Consider the following 20,465-nt stretch of genomic DNA (forward strand, 5'->3'; position numbering starts at 1 on the left):
GTTAACTTGAGGTGTTTCGTGGGAAACCAAAAACGGCAGGGAAAGCACTTCGCATTTTGACATTCCGGTTGAGGATTGCAATAGGGTATCAACCTATCCTCTGCTTTCTCCTCACCCAGACTTCACTGTCCTTCTTTTTCTCGATGTCTGCGTCCACTGGAGTAGATTCTTGTGCTTTGGCGTCTCGGATTTGAACTTCCCATGTCTTGAGCTTGTAACTCCCTCGATCAGACATCCCGGTAAAGAGATCAAAGGACCAATCGTGCTTGGGACATGTTACGCCTACGCTGAGAGTAACGCCAAAGTCCTCAATGTCGAAAGGCGTGCCTCTTGAGAGAGGGAACTGGCTGTGTGGGCAAGACTAAAACATTGTATTAGCAAAGTCTGCCCCTAAGAATATTGAACTCACATGGTCAACTGCGTGGAATTTTCCTTTGTATTGAAAGACGAGGACTTGATCTTCGAGTGTTTGTCCCAGCGCATCATCTCCGACTTCTACCTCTTTCGACAAAGATGCATCCTCCTTTGGGATGTGAAAAGCCTTGCATCCCGGTATTGATTTTGCGTTGCACAGACGGTGCTTTGCTAGATTGCCCGCATCGTCATCTACATCTGGAAATTCTGAAGAATGTCCGACAAAGGTCCATTGAGCCCCTTGGCGGGAGAAGGGATTGAAAAAATTCATTGCTAAGGGGACTGTCTGCTATGTGGAAAGAAGTCGAAAATTGCTCTCATGCTAAAGTGGTTTGGTGAGATCATGTGATTTGTCACGTGGCGACCTCGATCACTACAAGCAACATGCAGTAGAATTAGAAGGGCAGTCATTTCAGTACAGATTTTACTTAATTTTCTATCTATGTTTACTCTGATACTAGTACTCTAAATCAATCAATCTATATTAGCGACAGACTCTGTTAAAAATAGCTCCCATTGCCGTCCTGCAATCGCCTCCTTGTCCTCTGTGGTTGTTCACTTCTTAATCTTGATCTTGAGACCATTGGTCTGCGTTCCAAGAGAAACACCCTTCTTCTCCACAGCAGCATTCTTAACCTTGCAACGAGTCCATCTATCACCGTCCATGTTCGGAAGAACTATGCCGCCGACATCATCTCCAATCTCGAGACAATGACCGTTGTGCTGGTTGCCACTTCCTATATTGATCAAATCCCTGTATTCACATTGAACAAGATTCTTCTCTTTGACTTGGTTGGAAATGTTTTTGCCAATGTCCCATTCATGTCCGTTGTTCTGATCAAAACCTTGGTCTGCCTCACAGCCGTCCCACTTGAGGCCTTGGTTGGCCTTTGGGCCAATGCTCGAGGCACTTGATCCTGTGGGAACGAGCGTGATAGTGGCGGTAATGCTTCGATTAGACTCAGTCTGATATTGGTAGGCCATTGCCACGTGTGACTTTGCCGGAGACCGAGGAAAGCTGACGGGGACAATCTCCTTGTGCTGGGAAGAGGGATTCTCCAAAGTTGCGCCGCGAAGAAGAAACTCAAGGAAGCTCTCCTGAGACTTGGCTCTTGTCTCCTCCATGACCTTGTTTGAAGACATTCTTTGGATATCAATTTGGATCTGATACAATGCTTTCGACTGTATTTGATGGATCGTCAGGGATAGTGTGCTCTTTTGTCGTTCAAGTGTAACAAAGATATCGAGAAGTTCTTGCTCTCGATATAAAAAGCCCCAAGCGCGGAGTAATTTCTTTTTCCTCAAAAGGGAGTTGATACAGTTGTTGTTTATGGTTGATAGAAGAGCTCTTGTCTGAGTTCCTATCTCAGGAGTCTGCAGAAGAGGGTTTTCGAGGATGCTGATAGAAAGACTATGTAGTTGTTGTAGTTGATTATAATAGTTTTTGAGTACAGTTGTGCATCCTCTTATCTTTCTCAAGACTTCGAGCAAAGAACAGCATGCTGCACCAAGTTGAGCAGCCGAGGCGGCGACGCCGATGATTTCAGCCATGGTAAATTCAGTTTGAAAAGCGAGGCCCTATCGTTGCGAGAGTTCTTGGTTAAGAAATAGCGGTCAAACGAAGCCAAGAACAATTTAAAAAATTTCTTGATCACGCTTTCAGTCACAAAGGCGGTGATAGCACGTTGAAAATACAGGAGTTGTGATAGTCTTCGACGTGGCATACTGAATTCCTCAAAAGAGGTCTGTATGACCCTCCCTCCCACACTAGATACCACACTAGAAATTAGGTATCAATCAGTGGAAATACTGGGGAATACCCGGTCATCGAGTACAGCAGTACCAAGTGTGTCAGTCGGTGATACCCGAGGTACCACAGAGGCAAAGCGAGTGACATGGCATAAGGCTGATGAACTGAAACTCCCATACCTTGACAAGCCGGTTTGATAATGCGTGGGGTTTGGTAAGTAGGGATCGTGGAGACTTGGAGACTCTCTACCTATGAACATGTTATCAGATCATAGACTCTGTGGCAAAGGACGACTGTGCCACTTTCGATATTGTACATGTATTGAATGTTTTAGTGTGAGTTTTTGAGGTCTGTTGGCCTCTAGTAATCTGTAAACTTGGTCTCGAGCTTCGGCTGCGGAGTGGGATGTCTTTGTTGTCAAAGGGGGACACCATCTTTTATCAACGACCTTTGTACTCTACAGTATACCAGGTCAACTGTGAAAGGAGTTCACATTTGCTCGTACTACTATTCGCAAAAACATACGGATCATAGAATGGAATGGCAGTTGGAAACTATCTAGCTGGCACAGTCATGTTTTGAGTCTTTGGAAACTCGAGCGTCTTGATTTTCGTATGTGTCTGTATTGGTATTTGCATCATATTACTACTTTTGGTCAAGACCGCAGATATGCAGGGTTCACATGGCTCCATACTCAAAATGTGGTATGGGTCTCGGACATAATACTGTCACATACGTGATAAGAGAATCAACACCGCTATACCAAGACTGCAGCCATATTGTATGGAACATTTGTCTCCATTTCTTTTCGGCATTTTAGATTCGAGTCATACATTGTATCCAGTCTGAGCCGTCCTTCAATACTAAAGCCATCTTGTGACAGGTCACTTGTCCGCCGTGTGATAGACGCACATCACCGCATCACGCATTTAAGTCCGCTAAATGCCTCATTGTTCTGAGACAGAATCCACCTCTTCATCGCCAATCAGGAAGCAAATATATACGTGCCACAACACTGCGTCCAAAGATGAATGATCAGATGCGTCGGCAAGTATCAGTGCTGGCAACAGGCCTGCATGGTTTCTGTAAACAGACCAGAGTCAGAAGTCAGGTAAATACCCTTATAGCACTGTCACAATACCCTTGTCGACGATTTCACGCTTCCAGCCCATCAACTGGGGAGGTCCAAGCTGCCCAAGGGCATACAATATTAGTGAATCCAAATGTACATTGAGAATCAGTGTGAATGTTGGCGCAAAGTTGACTGAATAGTAGTTGTTTTCGGTGCGGTTTCCGTTGTGTTGATCCCCATTGCCAATAGAAGTCGCTCCAGAACCAACGTATGCTTCACCCCTGTTCATGGCAGACATTGTGTTTTCGGCCGAGACGTTAGCGGTTCTGGCCTCACTGCACTTGAGACATGAAGCCATACCGGGGGATCAGCAAACGGGATGCAACTAACCACGCAAAGTGTCGCTTGGTAGGGGATGCGTTGTCTGGGTGTCACTACCGAGTATGGGCCTGGCCTATCACCTCGTGACGTAAATACTACTCACAACTTGAGCCTCAATCTAGGGTCCTGGAGAGGCAACCAGGATTTGTGGACTTGGACGTCATCTGTCACAGAGACAGAAGCAGCCAAGACAGTGTTGTCACTATAGTTCTTTCGGTGAGTCTGTCCCAAAAGCTTCACACACCTCAGGGTGAAATTGAAACCCAACCACGAGACCTGCAAAGTTTTCTAGAAGCAAATTTTGTTCCATCTTCACCCCTACCTCTGACCGCATTGTATACCACGTACCAACAATGCAAAGCCAGCTGAGCAGAGATTCCCAAAGAGGCAGTGTTTGCGGTGGTATGTGGTCGTAAGGCAGTTTCCGTTCTTCTGGATCTACGCATGACTCGCCAACTCTCAGCCCAACGGCCCTGGGGTAAATGTCACTCTCCATCTTGTCCCTTCTTTGTTGTTCCATCAACGTGCATTGAGTGTCTGCATTTCCCGAATACCATACACCGGCCTTGCTCCGAGGATTATCATTGATCGAACGTATGTCCCAGGGTCAGGAGATATGACGGAATGTTACAGCAGCCCACTCTCAACCAGGTTCTTGTGCTGTTGTCCCAACCCATCGAGCACCATTGCACTCAAATCGCATTTATCGGCTTTCCAAAGGTCTAGTCCATTCCCCATTAAGTCGTTCTTATTCTTACCAAACAGACACACCCCAGTGGGTAGCAGATAAAATGACCTCCTAAGTAGGTTACAAAAATAAGTAGTCTTAGAGCTATAGTTTAAGTATCATAAAGTGTCTCGCTAATTTCGTCTATTAAACTTCCAGCAGCCAGGTTTTCTAATACCCAGAGGACGCTGCTCATATTCCCTTTCCCAAATCCACTCAGACATCAGACAGCAAATGACATATCATATCCCTCGTATGCTTCACAACCGAAACACAATGCGGCTCTTTCTCATGCATCTGATGAGGCATGCGAGTTCCGATTCCCGGCGCAACATGAGTATGCCCTGAATGCCATGCATTCTGTCTATCTTCCATCAACTGCAACATTCCTACGAATGACGTCGTTTGCTTCATGCCAAATAACTCTGCTTTGATGGCTTTGTTTGCAATACTCTGCCAATCTTCTGGGTCCAAGTTCATTTGAAAGCCTGGCATGTCGGGCTGTTGACCTTCAGCTATAACTAAACTCTTATCTTCGTTGGCTTCTTGAGCTCGTATTGTCTCATGTTCGACAAATTTGACAATCTTCTTATACCCCTCCGCAAGGGATACGATCAGTGTATTAAGAAGTTGAGCATTCTGCATTGCCCAGAGAAACTTTGTCGGGCATATCTGACACTGAATGATCCCTGCTGCTGTGGTTGTCAAATGTCGTAACACTGATAATCGAGATGTAAAGGGCAAGTCGTCTGCTTTCCGGACTTCTTCTAGTGATAGATATAGACTGGCAAGGCATGCACAGCTTTGGGGGTCTGTGTCGAAAGCCAAGAGCTTCGGATCAACGTTTGTATCTGATCTGATCTGGGTCAGCAAGCCATCAAGGTGTTTTCAGGTTAACTAACCCAAGAGACATCTCCAACGGTGCATCATCCGACATGTACTGACAGTGATCAAAACTTGATCTTCTCCCAACTTCGCTTCCCGTCTCGCTTGTAATACTCATGGCCAAAGTTGATGATGACGTCCTGCTCTCCGTACTGCTCGGGACCTCACTTTCCGTGACCTTTCTCTTTTTCGGTCTTCCCATCGGCAACTTGGCCGAGTATACACAGCTCTCTGATATACTCGAACATCTTCCGCAATAAGGATATCCGCCATCACATTTGAGCTTCTTTTGTCCTGGATGGATCAGCATACCGGATATGAGCGGGAATGACGGTCATACTGCACTGGTCACAGGAAGATCTCCTATTACCAGGATCTTGCATTTCGGGGGACATGATGTCTGACAGATATAAACAATCGTCTCGACTTGGAAACTGTACAAATAATTGTTTGGTATGTTTCGTTTATGTTGTAGGATCATCTTGTAAGCCATGGTAAAGAGTGGGTCCGATTAGTCCGAGGCCCGTCTCCGCTAGACCCCTGGCCGGAGCTCGGGTCTTGCATATTCCGATCGCGACCATCAGAAAAAATTATTTTCTTGTCTACTGATAAAGTAGAGCCCCCACTATCATATCAACAACTTTTACATCCCAACATCAACTTATTTTGCGACAATGGCGCCCTCAAAGGAAGTCGTCGCTACTGGCTCTACAGCTGTCGCCTCAATTAACCCTGACCAGGTATGTTTTCGATGACAATCTACATCTGCAACAGCTCTAACAATTGCCAGACCCTCAAGGCGTCCAAGGCTCTTTTGGCACACATCAAAAAGGCTTCCAAGCAAAAGTCCGACGAGTCTGGCAAGCGCAACCTCCTCGACGATGAAGATTCCGAAAACATTCCCATCTGGCTCAACTTGACCACCAAGCGCCACATCGTCGACAAGGCCCGTCTTCAGCCCGGCAAGATCGCCCTTCCTCACTCCCTCAACAACGGCGAGACAACCACCATCTGCATCATCACCGCCGAGCCTCAGCGCGCCTACAAGAACATTGTCGCTTCCGAAGAATTCCCCGAGGAGCTTCGTAAGCGCATCACTCGTGTCGTCGACTTTGGCAAGCTCAAGGCCAAGTACAGCCAGTACGAGGCTCAACGAAAGCTCTTTAACGAGGCCGATATCTTCCTTGGTGACGACCGCATCATTAACCGGTTACCCAAGGTTCTGGGTAAGACCTTTTACAAGACAACGCAGAAGCGACCGGTTCCTGTCAACCTACAGGCCAAGGTTACCAAGGTCGACGGAAAGCGACAGAAGCGTGTCAAGACTGAGGATACCGTCAATGCTGGTACACCTGCTGAGATTGCCAAGGAAGTTCAAAAGGCTGTCAACTCTGCTTTCGTCAGCCTTACCCCATCAACAAACACTTCCATCAAGGTTGGATACTCTGGTTGGACCGCTCAACAAATCGCCGACAATGTCGATGCTGTTGTTACCGGTATGATCGAGAAGTGGATTCCCCAAAAGTGGCGCAACATGAAGAGCATCTACATCAAGGGTCCCGAGACTACTGCTCTCCCTATCTGGTTGACTGATGAGCTCTGGCTTGATGAGAAGGATGTCATTGCTGAGGAAGAGGCCAAGGCTAAGAGCGAAAAGGCCAACATTGGCAAGAAGCGCAAGTCGCTCGAGAATGCTGAGGAGGTCGAGGCTGCTCCAAAGAAGGCGAAGAAGGAAGTTCCTGAAGCCGACGACAACAAGCTTGATAAGCAAATCTCTGACCGCAAGACCCGTTTGAGAAAGCAAAAGGCTTCGGCCAAGAAGGCTATTGACAACTAAAATGTATTTGCATTGGTGTTGGGGCGTTGAATGGTAAAAACCCAGTAGAACGAACTTTATACTTGCATTCCTAACAATATTAACTGTTGAGTAATACTACTGCTTGTCTCCGTCCATGCGTTCATAACAATATTATGAGCAATCCCTGTTTCATGCATCCCCATTATTCTTCAATAGGTATCATGAACATTGTAATCTTGTCGGAATTCACTTGAAGAGCTAGCGTCGCATTTACACACTGATTTACCTTCCTCCACAGAACAGTGACAACGATTATTGGAAGATGTGTAGCTCCCCGTCGAGGAGATATAATCGGAGTCCGTGTAGTCATTAGCCTCCGAATCATCCGACACGTCGTAATCCCAGAAATCGTCCGAGTCTGCTAGATCCGAGTCGGTGGTGTCACGGGCTTGCCAAAACGATTCCTCATCACCGTCGAGGTCGGCATATACAGGGCTGACAACACAGGTAGTAATAGTAGTAGTAGGGGGTTGTAAATCGCGTTCTTCATGTACCTGTTCAAGGTTAGTGATCATGCATTGGCCCATAGCCTAGAGCACGACTTACATAAACCTCGGAGCCTGTTGTCTCACGCATACCGAACCCATCGGAGTCTACCTACAACTCCTCCACCTGCCATTCATTCTCCTCGATGGAGATATCAGGCGATAAAAAGCTTCGCTTCCAAGGACCAAAGTAATCGGTGATGGTTTGGTTGAGCAGCTCCTCCATACCTTGGAGATGATCACCAGGGGCGCTTCGGAAGTGGAGTCCACCATTGCGATCCAAACCTCGAAGACCGAGCCAGTCTTCTTGGTAGATCTTGCGAGCTCGGAGAGGAATGCTCTCTGTGCCATTAACTTCCTCAAACCATGAAGATTCCTTTGGAACAACCAGGTTATCATCCTCAAACATCCACATGACAAAGTTGGTCAAACTGCCGAGGTTCGCCTTGTACTTGACGTTCTTGAGCTCACGCTCGTTGTTGATGTCGGCGAGAAAGTTGGAGTTGTCGAGATAATTGTTGTAATCCTGTTCGGTACTGGGATCGCGGTAGTATTGGGCTGGAACAAGACGTGACTGAACAAAGTTACTCCAGACATTAAATCGAAGAAGGGCCATGGCACCCTTGCAAAGCCAATCATTCTGACCACAAGCCTTGAACTTGACGATACCATTGTGCTGGCTGCCAAAGGTAACAAGACTGCGGACTTGGGGCCAATTGCATCGTTCAACATAGCCACGCAGGAACTGACCGCCCTGAGAAATACCGATGGCATCGATAGCAGGTGCTGTAGAGAGGATTGGGTGCTTGGAAAGTTCCTCACAGACCTTGCTGATTTGATCCGTGACGTTACCAGTAAAGGTAGCAGAGCGATCTTGGTTGGGGTCCTCATTAAGGGAGATGATGTGAACAAAAGTACCGGGATTGATGGCTTCAGCGAGTTCTTCGATGCTCTTCATGCCGTCGCTATTGAACTGGTCACCTAGACCGTGCCAAACGACAATAGGCAGGGGAGTATCAGTCAGGTCATCATTGGAGTGTGTGGGTGCCGCGTGGCCATGGCTGGCGAGGGCTCCTATGGCAAAGCCAAAACGGAGCAAAGAAGGGTAAAGCATGATAACGAAAGTGCAGCGCCGATAAAGATGGATGATTGATATGATGCGAGTGATGAGATGAAGTGATGTTGATGAGAATGGAGAGTTGCCTGGAGATGAAGACGTCAGTCGTCACCTACATGGTTCCAAGCTAGGACCTCCACTTTCCGTAGGAACGCGGGACAGGGATGCTTGGCGAGGAAAATTGAGTGAAACGTTTATGGCAGGAAGATACTGTCGATCGCATGCAGTTCCATAGATCTTTCCATTTTTACGAATCTCCTTGTAATCACTCTTTCCTCTCGTGGAGAAGCAACTTCCTATCTCTCCATCATGCAGGTCCCGGCTTCCCGACGCGACCAAACTAAGTGGACATATCCGTAGCGCCTAAGTGATGCAAGGAACCCTGTCGATCAGTCCGGTGGGTAACAGAAACGTTGGTCTAAGTGAGGGACAAGAATAAGCAATAAAGTGTGGTCCAAGTATCATGACTGGTCTACTAATTCGTCTCTGCTCAACAGCGAGGTTTCCTGGTACCCTGATGTCAGTTGCCTCCGATTCCAGGCTCCAACAGAACGAACAGAAACGGCCGCATTCAGTTTTCTGGACCGGGCATAGGCGATTTGTCGAGATTGAAGTACTCTCGATTGATTACCCTGTACCCTCCGTGAGCACCACATCTCTGGACGATGTGACGCCGTGAGCGAGCAGAATGATATCCCAATGAACGAGCTATCACTAGAGCAATTACAGGCCATCAGTAGCCGATTTGCGGAGGACGATTTACAAGTATTTGACTGGAAGAAGCGTTGAGATGCAAAAAGCCAAGAGGACAGCACTCGGGCTCGTGTCCTGAAGCAATTTGCAGTACCCAAGGCATTACCATAAAACAGAATCGACAGCTAAGAGCCTTGTGAGAATAGCGGATTGAACATACTCGAGCAGAGAACAATTGACAACCATACAAGAGAGTAATATGCTGGCTCCCAGATCGAGGCGACACATGTCAGCAGAACCAGACGACAACTGTGGCGTCATGCCTGCGCCACAACAAGCTTCCGCCCCATCGCAACATTTGCATCATGACAAGTGATTTATTTCCACGCGACAACACATGAACCTAGCTCTTTCATGAAGCAACGTTTCTTCCTCGCCAATCGCCTTTCTTACTTCAGTATCGTGCCAAAATCACGCGCGACAGGCTGTTGAAACCGGCACCCTGAAAGACATCCTATTGCGACCGAAGAATTCACGACGCAAGACGATCCATGTCTACGACGAAACCTGCAGACAACGACCCTATAGGGATACCCAAAATGGCGTCCAACCGCGATACATCCGCAACAAATGGCGACGGTATACCCAAAATCGGGCCTCATCCAGGCTTCATCTCCAGTTCGAATCAATACACATCAGAGCTAAAGCTGCGTCGCATGCTCAAAGACAATGGCTGCGATCCCGCGAGACAAGATAACTACAGTCTTAAAGGCGTGCAACTGATTGACAACGTCAGACAGTATCTACAACTGTATGTTCACCATCTCTGTTGTGGTACGCAACTAATTCGACAGACCTGTTCGCACTTTTGACACGGCGTGCACATACTTTCACAAGTTTCGACTCAACTTTCGAGATGCAGAGTACGACTATCAAGACGCAGCGCTGGCTTCCTTGTTTGTCGCTTGCAAGGTGGAGGACACAATCAAAAAGTCCAAGGACATTCTAGCAGCAGCGCATGCTGTCAAGAACCCCGACAAGCCTGCAGCACCGGATGACAAGGTACGTCAATTGTGATGAAAACAAATCATTGCTGACTTTTTAGATCTTTGAACAAGGAAAAATCATCATCTGTCTCGAACGCCTCATCCTCGAAACGATCGGCTTCGATTTCCGAACGCGCTACCCTCAAAAACTCCTCGTCAAAGTCGTCCGTGACATTTTCGGCAAAGCAGGCAAACCATTCTACGACACAGCATATGTTATGTGCATCGACATTTACAAAACCTTTGTCCCTATCAAGCGCACAACCTTTTCCATGGTCATGGCTATCGTGGAGCTCACAGCTCTCATGACGGAGCAACACGTCGAAAAGGTTCGGGAATACACAAAGACGAAACCGCAGTACAGTCGCGGTGCTGTTATGGAGACGATGCTGGATATTTTGGATCTCTATGTCCAACATTCTAAATCCACAAAGATTGGGGCGCAGATTGATCAGAACAGGATTATCGATATCAAGATTCGGCTTAATAACGATCTTGACAAGGCTTTCGAACCGAGGTATCTGAACTTTTGCAACCGCTGTGAAGCTGAAGATCCGCAGCCATCTACACCTGCATCTGCTACAACACCCGTGACAGCAGCGTCTTGGCCAGGAGATGCTTCGGGACGACGTACGGCGCGTGGACAAGAGGGAACGATGCGGTTTGTGTTTGATCCCGAGGCTGCAAAGAGGGAGCAAGAGATGACGAGTGAATTCTTTAAAGATGAATATGAAGAGTACGAGGTCGAGGTTGAAGAGCCGATAGCGCCGCTCCCTGAAGAGGGTCCACCTCCTGGACGAGGAGGATACCGGGGGCACAGAGATCGTGGTGATAGAAGAGGAGGACCTTATGGAGGATATCGAGGGGATAGACACTACAGAGGAGGAAGGGGTAGACGCCACTGAGATCAAGTTCACCAAGATACCCACTGTTAATTACAATTCTATGTACGTCGAGTTCATGGATATCTAGTCTACTTCTTCTCATTCTCTTTGACCTCTCCGTGATCTCCAATGTGCAAATCCTCTCCTGTCGGTCCACTAGACCTCACACCTTCAAGCTCCCCATCATTCTGCTTAGTCTCACCAGGGTCTTCCGCCATGCTACTAGCTTTGCTCACATCCGCACTGGCAGGACTTTGCACTCGGAGACCCAAATCCTTCTGGTTATCGGGATCTTCCGTATTCGCACCCTTCCAATCTGCTGGTCGAACTTGAGGTACTGGTTGTCCCTCTGCTGGCTCGACCACTTCTTCAGGCAATGCATCGGTACCTGCTACACGCCACACCACAGCGATACGATCAAAAGCTCGAGAACCCTTGCGGCTAGACCCCTTGATTCCGTCCATGGCATCCCATTCAATGCTAAAGACACCACTATCGAGAGCTTTACCGTCTCTTTCAGGTCCCTCGCCCTCAAAGAAAGTGTTGAACCAAACGTGCGCAACAGCCGTAACCATAGTGAGGCCCATACTCTTGGGAGTCTTGTTGCGACGCTCGACCGAGATATTGACATCGCTGTTTGGAATGCGAACTGGTTCTTTTGGCCTCAAAATGACTGCCATACCACCAGGCTCTTCCTCGGAATTATCTGTGACATCCGTCTTTGAAGATGTAGCAGAATCGTTTTTGGGCTTTGCGCCTTTGGTCGACACCTTGTGCAAAATCTCTGTCCCTTTCCTCTTGAGAGCATGTTTCTTGCCCTTGTCTTCGACAGCCGGCTCGTCTCCAGGGTTCGTTGCATCGGAAAAGTGTGCTTCTTCTGGCGCTTGCTGGTTTGCCTTGGCAGCGGGATATCCTGCCATTTCCCAGATCATGTCGCTAATACCGCTTTCCTCTGGTGCTTTGGGGTCGACAACCACGCGCTCCTCCTTCTTAAACGTGTGAAAGACGTCAATTTTTTTTCCTTCGTCCGTGAATCCCTCAATGTCTACTTTGACACCGTGTCGCAAGCCCCAGACGTGGATCTCGGCGATTTCGATAGGTCGATCGGTGTATTTCTTGTTGCCTCGAGTCCAGCGTTCGACATAGCTGATCCATCGAAGCTGCGAGGGAATCGATACGCCGGCACCAAACTTTGGGCGCATACGTCGTTCGGTGAATCTTGCAAGAGCATCCTCAGGCTTCCATCCTTCTTCTGCGATGAGATAACTGCAGCTCACTGTACCACTGCGTCCCTTGCCGGCTTTGCAGTGTACCACAACCACTCTCTTCTTGCGCTTTTCATCCTTTTGTTCTTGAGTGAGAGTATCCTTGTTTGCAGACATGGGTCTTCCATCGCTTGCGACTCTTCCACCATCTAATTCGCCGCCGTGTAGCCAGTTGCGCATGCTAGCCATGATCATTGGGACGAGTCGGAATGGCGGAGGGTGATGATCAGGCCATGGGTAATGCCTCACTCGACCGTACACGGATTCATCGGGGTAACCTGTTCCCTCTGCTCGAAACTCCCAGATCGCCCAATCTTCACCATGTTTGCTATCGAGAAATTTGACGACTTGATCGAGAGGGTTTCGGTATGCCAGTTGGGGGTATGTTTCTGAAGGTCCAGATCTACTCAGGTTAGCAGTCTAATAATAAAGATGACCCAGCATATGGAGAATAACTGGCGAAAGTCTTACGTTGCGATAATGTGATCCGTAACATAGCAAAGATCCAAACCAGCTTCAGGATGGCGAGCACGTGGCCCCGCGACAATTTGTCGCAAGATAGACGCCATGACGAGCTTGACTCTTTAAGCGGTAAAAACTATTCAAAAGTGGTTAGAATGATCACTTGTAGTTCCGCTAGATTTTAAAGAGTTGAAGCGGGTGCTGAAGTGTAGATGAATGGAACCGGTTGAGATCAGGCTGAGGCAAGTAACTTGACAGGCAGGCGACGTCATCCCCGTGCCCCACTACATGATCGCATCGGATCATCAAAATCAGGACGTCAGGACAAGTTACAAAGACAATGACAGGTAATGATATTGGGTTGCGCATTTCCGAATTAACACAGCCTTACATAGCCCATCCCAATGCTCCATCTGGTTCTCTCTGTGATATCACGTAACAAAGGGCTGCCAAAGTAGACAATCTTGGTCGCATGACTGCCACAAACACTCATGACAACAAATTACTCGGTTTAGGATAGAATTTTATAATTTTCTCAAGCTTAACATCTAAATTATACCAATTCCATGACCAATCTTATTTATTCCCTCATTCTCGCTTACGAGGACTTCTTAGCGGGGCCAGCTCCAACCAAAGCAGTAGCATCGTGGAATTGTCTTGCGCCATCCTTGACGGTTTGCCAAACAGAGCGAGCGACGGGAGGGGTTCCCTGAGCGCTAACAAAAGAGTCAACGCGAGCGCTCAACTGAGAGAATGAGTGCTGAACGTGGGTGCTCTGGGCGTAACGAGCTCGGAGGAAAGCGGAGTAAAGGACAATAAGAATCCATGATCGACGCTGGAAGAGAATGGCGGAGAGAAAGATGCGACCCCACAGGGCAATCTCAAGAGAAGCAACGATAGCCATTGATGCATCGTAGTACTCCTTAACAAAAGCGCCAATCTGGTTAGCAAGAGGGTGGTCGACGCTGGTTCGGCGGCTGGGAGTGGCACCATCAGCCTCGGGAGCAGGCTTGGGGGCCAGAACAGCGGGGATCAAGTTGGCGCGAGTGTAGGTGGCAACGTGGAAGACCGAGTAAATGGTATAAGGGATCAAGGCGAGAGGATATTGGGGGCAGAAGAGCCAAACAAGAGACATGGCTGTTTCGTTAGCATGTTGTAGATGGGATTGACGAGAAACTTACCAAGGTATTGAATGTTCTCATCGGCAAGCATAGCCAGGGGAGTGGGAGCAGCACGCTGACCGGTCTTAGCACGAGCGCGCATGGTCTTGTAGACGACGATGCCATAGGTGACGGCAGCAGCAATAAAAGCTGTGCGGTAAGAGAACTGAGCCATACGGGTATAGTAGTTCATCCTCAACCAGGAAAAGCCATATCGAATCGTTGCGAGGATGAGGGTGAGGTGGCTGTTATTGTCAGTACAGGTCATACACTTTGGCCGTCACAGCAGACTGCGACAGAAGTTCATGATAGACATACCCGACAAACCAACCGACTGCAACGAATTAGCATGCAATTTCTAGATAAGCGCATTTGACCACGTACACTGAAGGGTTTGGGCAAGAGCCATAAGTCTCTCTTGGAGAGGAAGATTGGGGTTTGGCGGAGGAGCCATGTTGCTGAATGTATGTATTGAGTCGTAGAATATGCGTAAATGTTTAGAACCTGAGTATGTCGATGAAGCGTAGGTGATTGAAGAAGGGAAGAATGAAAAGAAGTTGACGAGAGGACGAGTAAAGAATCAAGGCAGGGGGTTAGTGATTCAGTGACGGAGCCTGCCCCCGCTTTTAGGTTTACGGACGGTATGGCCCAAGCTCAAGCTCCAGGACAAGAGGGGTGGCCTCACGGTAGGAAGTGATATCATAAGAGACGAAATAGTTGAGTCATTGGACATGAACTAGACTGTTGCTTATTTCTTTCATCTTTGGCTTATCTGATATCAGGCACAGTGCAAGAACTGCCCATCATTCAAACTTGAAACCGAAGGAATGAACAAGTGGCTGTAAGACCGTATGTCAATTCCAACACTGTGCTGACCAGGACAGGTTTCAGTAACCAGGGCGCTTCAGCAGCTCAGAACAAAAGGGAATATGACCAGGGTTCAGCGCCATTACTCAAGGGATAAAAAGATTGACACTAAGCTGAAGAGGCTGAGGGTCTTTGTTTTAGACGATAAGTTCATTGTCAAGGGATTGGCGTTTAGACACACTATCCTGTTCTAAAGTCTCTATCTTTTGGCATCGAGTAACTTGAATGGGTGGTTACACACGACACCAACTGAAACGTGTGTACCGGTTTGTTACGAGACGGCGATGGCTTCGATGACGACAGACGTTGTCAAGCATGTGAAAGACACGACTGTATGGAATACATCACTGCAAGTCAATTGCTGACTTGAACAATCTGGATCAGATATTCCAGAAGCGTCTTTTTCTCATCGTCATTCAACCAAGAAAAATAGCTTCAATGAGCTGATGATTGATGACTGACATATGCAGCTTTCGTCATCACACAAAGCCGACTTTACCAGGTTGAATGCCCCTGCGTAGTGCTGCGACCGGCGATTTAGTTGACCAATAAGAAGAGAATGCTATGCATTGGTGCTGTCGGGTAAAACTTGGAGATTTGAGCTGAGTCTACCTATCATTAACGGATGGGATTGATACGTTCAGTACGGCAACATAATTATGTGATTTGATTGAATCAATACCAGCTGCGGCTCGATGGATTTGTGAGGTTTCATGAAAGAAACGCCAAATCAACCTGCCTATGGATGCCAAGTGCATCTCTTCAGCTGAACTCCCCACAAAGACGCAGCAAGTCAGGAACAAACAGTACTACCAACTGCCTATTAGATACCCTGTATCAAAGGAAGGAGCCTTGCTCTTCAAACCTGACCAAGAAAACATCTCATACCTTAGCAGGTACTGCGCGTCTATGGTGGCTGCCCAATGGTCAGATCTATCCGGTTAGTCAATCGCGGCTATCTCAAGTTCAGTATGACCCCGCAACCTCGATCGAGCGATTTCGGCCGCAGGAAAAAACAATCGCCGACCAATTCCTTGAACAAAATCCTTCTCCACAAGCCGTCGCATCTTGCTCAAGCACTCTAATCAACTCGTCAATTGGCTTGCGAAGCACCCGTCGCCATGTTCTCAACCACCTCAATGGTCTTCCGGGCCGGCGCTCGTCGCGTCGTTCGACGATCCATCCCCGTCCTCCCTGCCATGGGCCCCAGCCCTACCCGATACCTCGCCGGTCGAAACAACTTCGTCATTGCTAGCATGAGCCAGCAAATTCAGCGACGTGGTTATGTTGCCGAGACAAACCCCAACCCTCCTTTGGGAAAGAAGAATGCTTCAAACGATGGCCCTTCTCGAATTGGTCTAATAGGCGCCCGAGGATACACTGGTTCAGCTTTGGTTGAGCTTCTTAACGAGCACCCCAACATGGAGCTTACCCATGTTTCTTCTCGAGAACTCGCTGGACAGGAACTTCAGGGTTACACCAAGCGCAAGGTCATCTACGAGACTTTGTCGCCTGAGGATATTGCTCAATTGGACAGCCAAGGCAAGGTTGACTGCTGGATCATGGCTCTTCCCAACGGTGTTTGCAAGCCTTATGTTGATGCTTTGGATGGAATTAAGAGCCAGAGCGTTGTTGTGGATCTCTCTGCCGACTATCGATGGGACGAAAAGTGTAGGTAAATAGGAAAACGGGTTGAATAGAGACTAACGGTCACAGGGACATACGGTCTCCCCGAGCTTGTTAAGCGATCCAAGATTGCGCAGTCCAACCGCATCTCCAACCCCGGATGTTACGCCACTGGTGCTCAGATTGGTCTCGCTGGAGCTCTTGACCTTATCGAGGGAACACCCACTATTTTCGGTGTCTCAGGTTACTCTGGAGCCGGATCTAAGCCCAACCCCAGGAACAACGTCGAAGTTCTCAAGGATGCCATCATCCCTTACTCTCTTACCGGACACATCCACGAGCGCGAGATTTCTACACAACTCAACCACCCCGTCGCTTTCATCCCCCACGTTGCTGGGTAAGTTGGTACAAACATAACATTGGCATTGACTAACAGACCAAAAGATGGTTCAGGGGTATCACTCTGACTATTAGCATTCCCCTTACCAAGGAGATGACTTCACGAGATATTCGACAACTGTACCAGGACCGCTACGCCGGAGAGAAGCTTATCAAGGTTGTCGGCGAACCACCCCTGGTGAGTGCCATCTCAGGCCGCCACGGAGTCGAGATTGGCGGCTTTGCTGTCGACAGCACCGGAAAGCGCATTGTGGTTGTCGTCACCATCGACAATCTGGCAAAGGGTGCCGCTACTCAATGTCTGCGTAAGTAACGTCTTGTCCGGCAACTGGATCTGTCTAACCAATTATAGAAAACATGAACCTCGCCCTGGGTTACGGAGAGTACGAGGGTATTCCCGTCATGTAAGAGCGGCAACAGATAATTATGTATAAAGGTTATGCTTCGGACGCTAGAATTGTTGGTACAAGAGACCTAAATATCCATTAAACTTTCGGTTTCTACTTTGTCATGCATGGCATGCATCAGAAATATAATCTACCCCATGGAGAAGTTCAAGCTCAATTAAAGATATTCCCATCCGACTCAACTCAAAAAGTCCATCGACGTAGGCATTTCCACGGTGGATTAACCTGATCCTCTTCAAATGCCTCATTCTCCAATCTTGCTCGGACGCGCCGAAAGGCAAACCAAGAATGTTCGTGCGAGTCGATGCCAAATTCCCGACAATACTCAATCATACTATCAACATATCTCTGACAACCTTTGTCTTGCTCCTGTATGCTTCTCTGCATGACTTGGGTAGCCTCTTCCTTCTTTAGTAGGTCCCCAATAAATTGAAGCGCTGTCTTTAGTTTAACCCGAACGACTGTTGGTTCTGGCTCGTCTTGATAATCAGGGCGGTTGACGTTGAATGCCAGGCCAGATTCGAAAAGGGGTAGAAAGCTGATTGGTGATGAGAGATGGGAATCCTTCCCCGTCCTCACTAGTAACACAGTGTCGTTTGACTGCCTTGAGTATTCATTGCTTGCATACTCCCCCATACCGGCAGGTTTGTCCATCTCATCATGATCCTCAAACTGATCGTCATAGACAATGTACAAGGCTTCAAATAAAGGCCGTATTGAGTAACCATGGTCGCGACAGGACTGGGTAGGAGGGAGCAATGGCAGGGTGTATTCAGGCATACAATAACATTCGAACGTGACGAGATCATCAAGAGATTGAGAGAGTATCTCCGAAAGCTGAATGTGATATGTCGATAATTGAGCTAGATTCGTCCGCAACGGTTCCTTCAGTCGCATTGGCTTGACAATGAATCCACCCCTTTGGAACGGCGGTCGACCATCATTTTGACGGAGCCAAGTTTGGTATAGATATCGTCCTAAAAGTGCGTAGCAGAACTTGCGTATTGGTGTAAGATCAAGTAAAAATGCCCAGGGCAGGCCCTATATATACATAGGCAGTTCCAGTGTTTAGGTTTTAACCAAGGGGTTTCTTTGTAACTTTCCTGATGAAATTACACGCTGTGACTCATAAAAAAGTTGTCGATATGTACGCAGGCCAACAAATGAACTTTGAGAAGAATCTGTGTGAGTTTGGATGCCAATTGACTGTAGAGATAATGTGTCAACTTACAGCTGGTGGTCTTGGATTTATGTGAGTAGGGTACAGAAACACGAAATGAAAGCCAAATAAACTCGACCAGCCAACGTGTTGTACGAAGCTGGCAGCACGTCCAGCTAGTTAACTCTTTGCCACAATCATCTTCGTTCTCATTGTTGTCTTACCCCTCAAAGGCGAAGACAAGATCTTTGCGTTACCCATGGATTTGTGGAACCAAAGATGCCCTTCATTCTCGATTTGAAGTCGTTGCTGCTGGTAGTCGTGATAAAGGTGCACTCCACGCTATCCATTCCATCAGCATATGCAAACTCTGGCGTGCCACGCAGGAGTTACAGGATCCAGGAATGAAGCCGCCCCAGTTTAGATCCTGAGGTATAGAGTCGAGTTCCTTGATTTCCCATGGTATAGAATTTCCCTTATGGCGGTGGCCGCAACAAGCGTGCGTGAGGTTAGCACGACAGATAGGGCAAGCTTTAAGGTCGCCAAGGTATGCACAAGAGTTGCCTACTGTGTGACCACAAGCAAGGATAATGGCTCGATGGTTATGACCGTATTCGTTCTTGGGGCCGTAGTTATCCGGGTGGACGCCCATGTTAGTATAACAGATAGGACAGTCTAGGTCCAGGTCTTGGATGCCAAGGTCGCCATTCAGGAGTGATGACCTGAGAATCGGCCAATAGATCTCTTTGGTTTTGGCCTTGAACTCGGCACTTTCGGCTTGACACATGGTGATGAGTAGCTGGGTTTGTTGATGTAGAACCAACAGTGATGTTGGAAGTGATAGAGATAGAGAGGTGTATGTGTGTGTGTTTGTGTGTGTTTATAAAAACAAGAGGAAGGAATTGGAATCAGAGGAGGATATGGGTAATTTATATATGAGACACTTTCACTGCCTAAAGACTAGCATTATCATTTCAGAAGAACATTCATAAACTATGTACTAAGTTGTCTAGTCGTAGAACTGTATGTCGTTAACTTTGGCTCCCAATGGTGTATAGGGCCGATATGATAGGACAAGATCAAGTAAAATGGCTGGCGTGTAGGCTTCATATCTATTTTAACATAGTTCCAATATTTAGGTTTTGAACTTATAGTTTTTCTTTCACAACTTTCCTTGTAAAATATAAGTGCTGTAAGCCAATTGATGTGGGTGTTCCTCGAAGTTTAATATAATCTCGATAGATGCAGCCTCGTCACGAAAATAGGGCTCTGAGAGCAACCTTATTCTCACACAAAGCCAATAAATGAACTCTAAGAAGGATCTGTGTGACTTTTCCTTGTTGCCTCGAGAGATCTTTGTTTCGTTATGATCTGCATTGGTGATCGAAAAAGTGGGACTGAATCTGACAGGATTGATGTGAGGTTATACAGACGTCAGACGCCAAGTCGTGGCAGTCACAGATGACCCAGATTTGCATCTCTGACAGGCGGAACTGAAGTTCCGGAAAACGAAACCGGGATCAGCATTTGGATACTTGTTAGATCGTTGTTATTATATGGCTTCTGGCTATGAAGTTGTGAAACATGTAGCTGTTGGTGATGCTGGAGTGATGCTGGGTAATTGTTACGTCGCCAAAACGTCAGGAAAGCATAGGAAGAATTGACAACACTAAAGGAATAAATGGTATAAATACAAGACAACTCGAATAATTATCCACGATATTTTCCACCGTCGCATCGATCCGCTATCTACATCCAGCTTACTGCGCCTGTAGCTTTTGTCCAATCCTCCATCTAAGCCGACAATG

General features: G+C 47.5%; 12 protein-coding genes across 12 annotated transcripts; 3 read left to right on the forward strand and 9 right to left on the reverse strand.

The window, feature by feature from the left end:
* Positions 1-88: 88 nt before the first annotated feature.
* On the reverse strand, positions 89-685 carry FPOAC1_007861 (uncharacterized protein; the record flags this gene model as incomplete). Its single annotated transcript, XM_044852309.1, has 2 exons — positions 89-361; positions 410-685. The coding sequence occupies 2 exons, from the start codon at positions 683-685 to the stop codon at positions 89-91; spliced, it is 549 nt and encodes a 182-aa protein (XP_044704979.1).
* A 284-nt stretch (positions 686-969) lies between these two features.
* Positions 970-1,557, reverse strand: FPOAC1_007862 (uncharacterized protein; the record flags this gene model as incomplete). The annotated part of the gene is made up of 1 exon (XM_044852310.1): positions 970-1,557. The coding sequence occupies one exon, from the start codon at positions 1,555-1,557 to the stop codon at positions 970-972; it is 588 nt and encodes a 195-aa protein (XP_044704980.1).
* Positions 1,558-3,218: 1,661 nt separating this feature from the next.
* FPOAC1_007863 (uncharacterized protein) lies at positions 3,219-3,534 on the reverse strand (the record flags this gene model as incomplete). The annotated part of the gene is made up of 2 exons (XM_044852311.1): positions 3,219-3,247; positions 3,306-3,534. 2 exons carry the CDS (start codon positions 3,532-3,534, stop codon positions 3,219-3,221), a joined length of 258 nt encoding a protein of 85 aa, XP_044704981.1.
* An 87-nt stretch (positions 3,535-3,621) lies between these two features.
* FPOAC1_007864 (uncharacterized protein) lies at positions 3,622-5,624 on the reverse strand (the record flags this gene model as incomplete). The annotated part of the gene is made up of 5 exons (XM_044852312.1): positions 3,622-3,670; positions 3,721-3,839; positions 5,065-5,200; positions 5,247-5,523; positions 5,570-5,624. The coding sequence occupies 5 exons, from the start codon at positions 5,622-5,624 to the stop codon at positions 3,622-3,624; spliced, it is 636 nt and encodes a 211-aa protein (XP_044704982.1).
* Positions 5,625-5,903: 279 nt separating this feature from the next.
* Positions 5,904-7,066, forward strand: FPOAC1_007865 (uncharacterized protein; the record flags this gene model as incomplete). The annotated part of the gene is made up of 2 exons (XM_044852313.1): positions 5,904-5,969; positions 6,020-7,066. The coding sequence occupies 2 exons, from the start codon at positions 5,904-5,906 to the stop codon at positions 7,064-7,066; spliced, it is 1,113 nt and encodes a 370-aa protein (XP_044704983.1).
* A 170-nt stretch (positions 7,067-7,236) lies between these two features.
* Positions 7,237-7,663, reverse strand: FPOAC1_007866 (uncharacterized protein; the record flags this gene model as incomplete). The annotated part of the gene is made up of 2 exons (XM_044852314.1): positions 7,237-7,581; positions 7,634-7,663. The coding sequence occupies 2 exons, from the start codon at positions 7,661-7,663 to the stop codon at positions 7,237-7,239; spliced, it is 375 nt and encodes a 124-aa protein (XP_044704984.1).
* A 21-nt stretch (positions 7,664-7,684) lies between these two features.
* Positions 7,685-8,686, reverse strand: FPOAC1_007867 (uncharacterized protein; the record flags this gene model as incomplete). Its single annotated transcript, XM_044852315.1, has 1 exon — positions 7,685-8,686. One exon carries the CDS (start codon positions 8,684-8,686, stop codon positions 7,685-7,687), a length of 1,002 nt encoding a protein of 333 aa, XP_044704985.1.
* A 1,295-nt stretch (positions 8,687-9,981) lies between these two features.
* On the forward strand, positions 9,982-11,333 carry FPOAC1_007868 (uncharacterized protein; the record flags this gene model as incomplete). The annotated part of the gene is made up of 3 exons (XM_044852316.1): positions 9,982-10,193; positions 10,237-10,444; positions 10,488-11,333. The coding sequence occupies 3 exons, from the start codon at positions 9,982-9,984 to the stop codon at positions 11,331-11,333; spliced, it is 1,266 nt and encodes a 421-aa protein (XP_044704986.1).
* A 68-nt stretch (positions 11,334-11,401) lies between these two features.
* On the reverse strand, positions 11,402-13,146 carry FPOAC1_007869 (uncharacterized protein; the record flags this gene model as incomplete). The annotated part of the gene is made up of 2 exons (XM_044852317.1): positions 11,402-12,980; positions 13,049-13,146. The coding sequence occupies 2 exons, from the start codon at positions 13,144-13,146 to the stop codon at positions 11,402-11,404; spliced, it is 1,677 nt and encodes a 558-aa protein (XP_044704987.1).
* A 491-nt stretch (positions 13,147-13,637) lies between these two features.
* Positions 13,638-14,653, reverse strand: FPOAC1_007870 (uncharacterized protein; the record flags this gene model as incomplete). Its single annotated transcript, XM_044852318.1, has 4 exons — positions 13,638-14,176; positions 14,221-14,444; positions 14,470-14,533; positions 14,584-14,653. 4 exons carry the CDS (start codon positions 14,651-14,653, stop codon positions 13,638-13,640), a joined length of 897 nt encoding a protein of 298 aa, XP_044704988.1.
* A 1,552-nt stretch (positions 14,654-16,205) lies between these two features.
* On the forward strand, positions 16,206-17,499 carry ARG6 (Protein arg-6, mitochondrial; the record flags this gene model as incomplete). Its single annotated transcript, XM_044852319.1, has 4 exons — positions 16,206-16,737; positions 16,783-17,089; positions 17,137-17,396; positions 17,444-17,499. 4 exons carry the CDS (start codon positions 16,206-16,208, stop codon positions 17,497-17,499), a joined length of 1,155 nt encoding a protein of 384 aa, XP_044704989.1.
* Positions 17,500-17,681: 182 nt separating this feature from the next.
* Positions 17,682-19,444, reverse strand: FPOAC1_007872 (uncharacterized protein; the record flags this gene model as incomplete). Its single annotated transcript, XM_044852320.1, has 3 exons — positions 17,682-18,475; positions 18,882-18,999; positions 19,040-19,444. 3 exons carry the CDS (start codon positions 19,442-19,444, stop codon positions 17,682-17,684), a joined length of 1,317 nt encoding a protein of 438 aa, XP_044704990.1.
* Between the last annotated feature and the right edge of the window lie 1,021 nt (positions 19,445-20,465).

This window comes from Fusarium poae, chromosome 3 (assembly GCF_019609905.1).
Source record: "Fusarium poae strain DAOMC 252244 chromosome 3, whole genome shotgun sequence".
Classification (NCBI taxonomy): Eukaryota; Fungi; Ascomycota; class Sordariomycetes; order Hypocreales; family Nectriaceae; genus Fusarium; species Fusarium poae.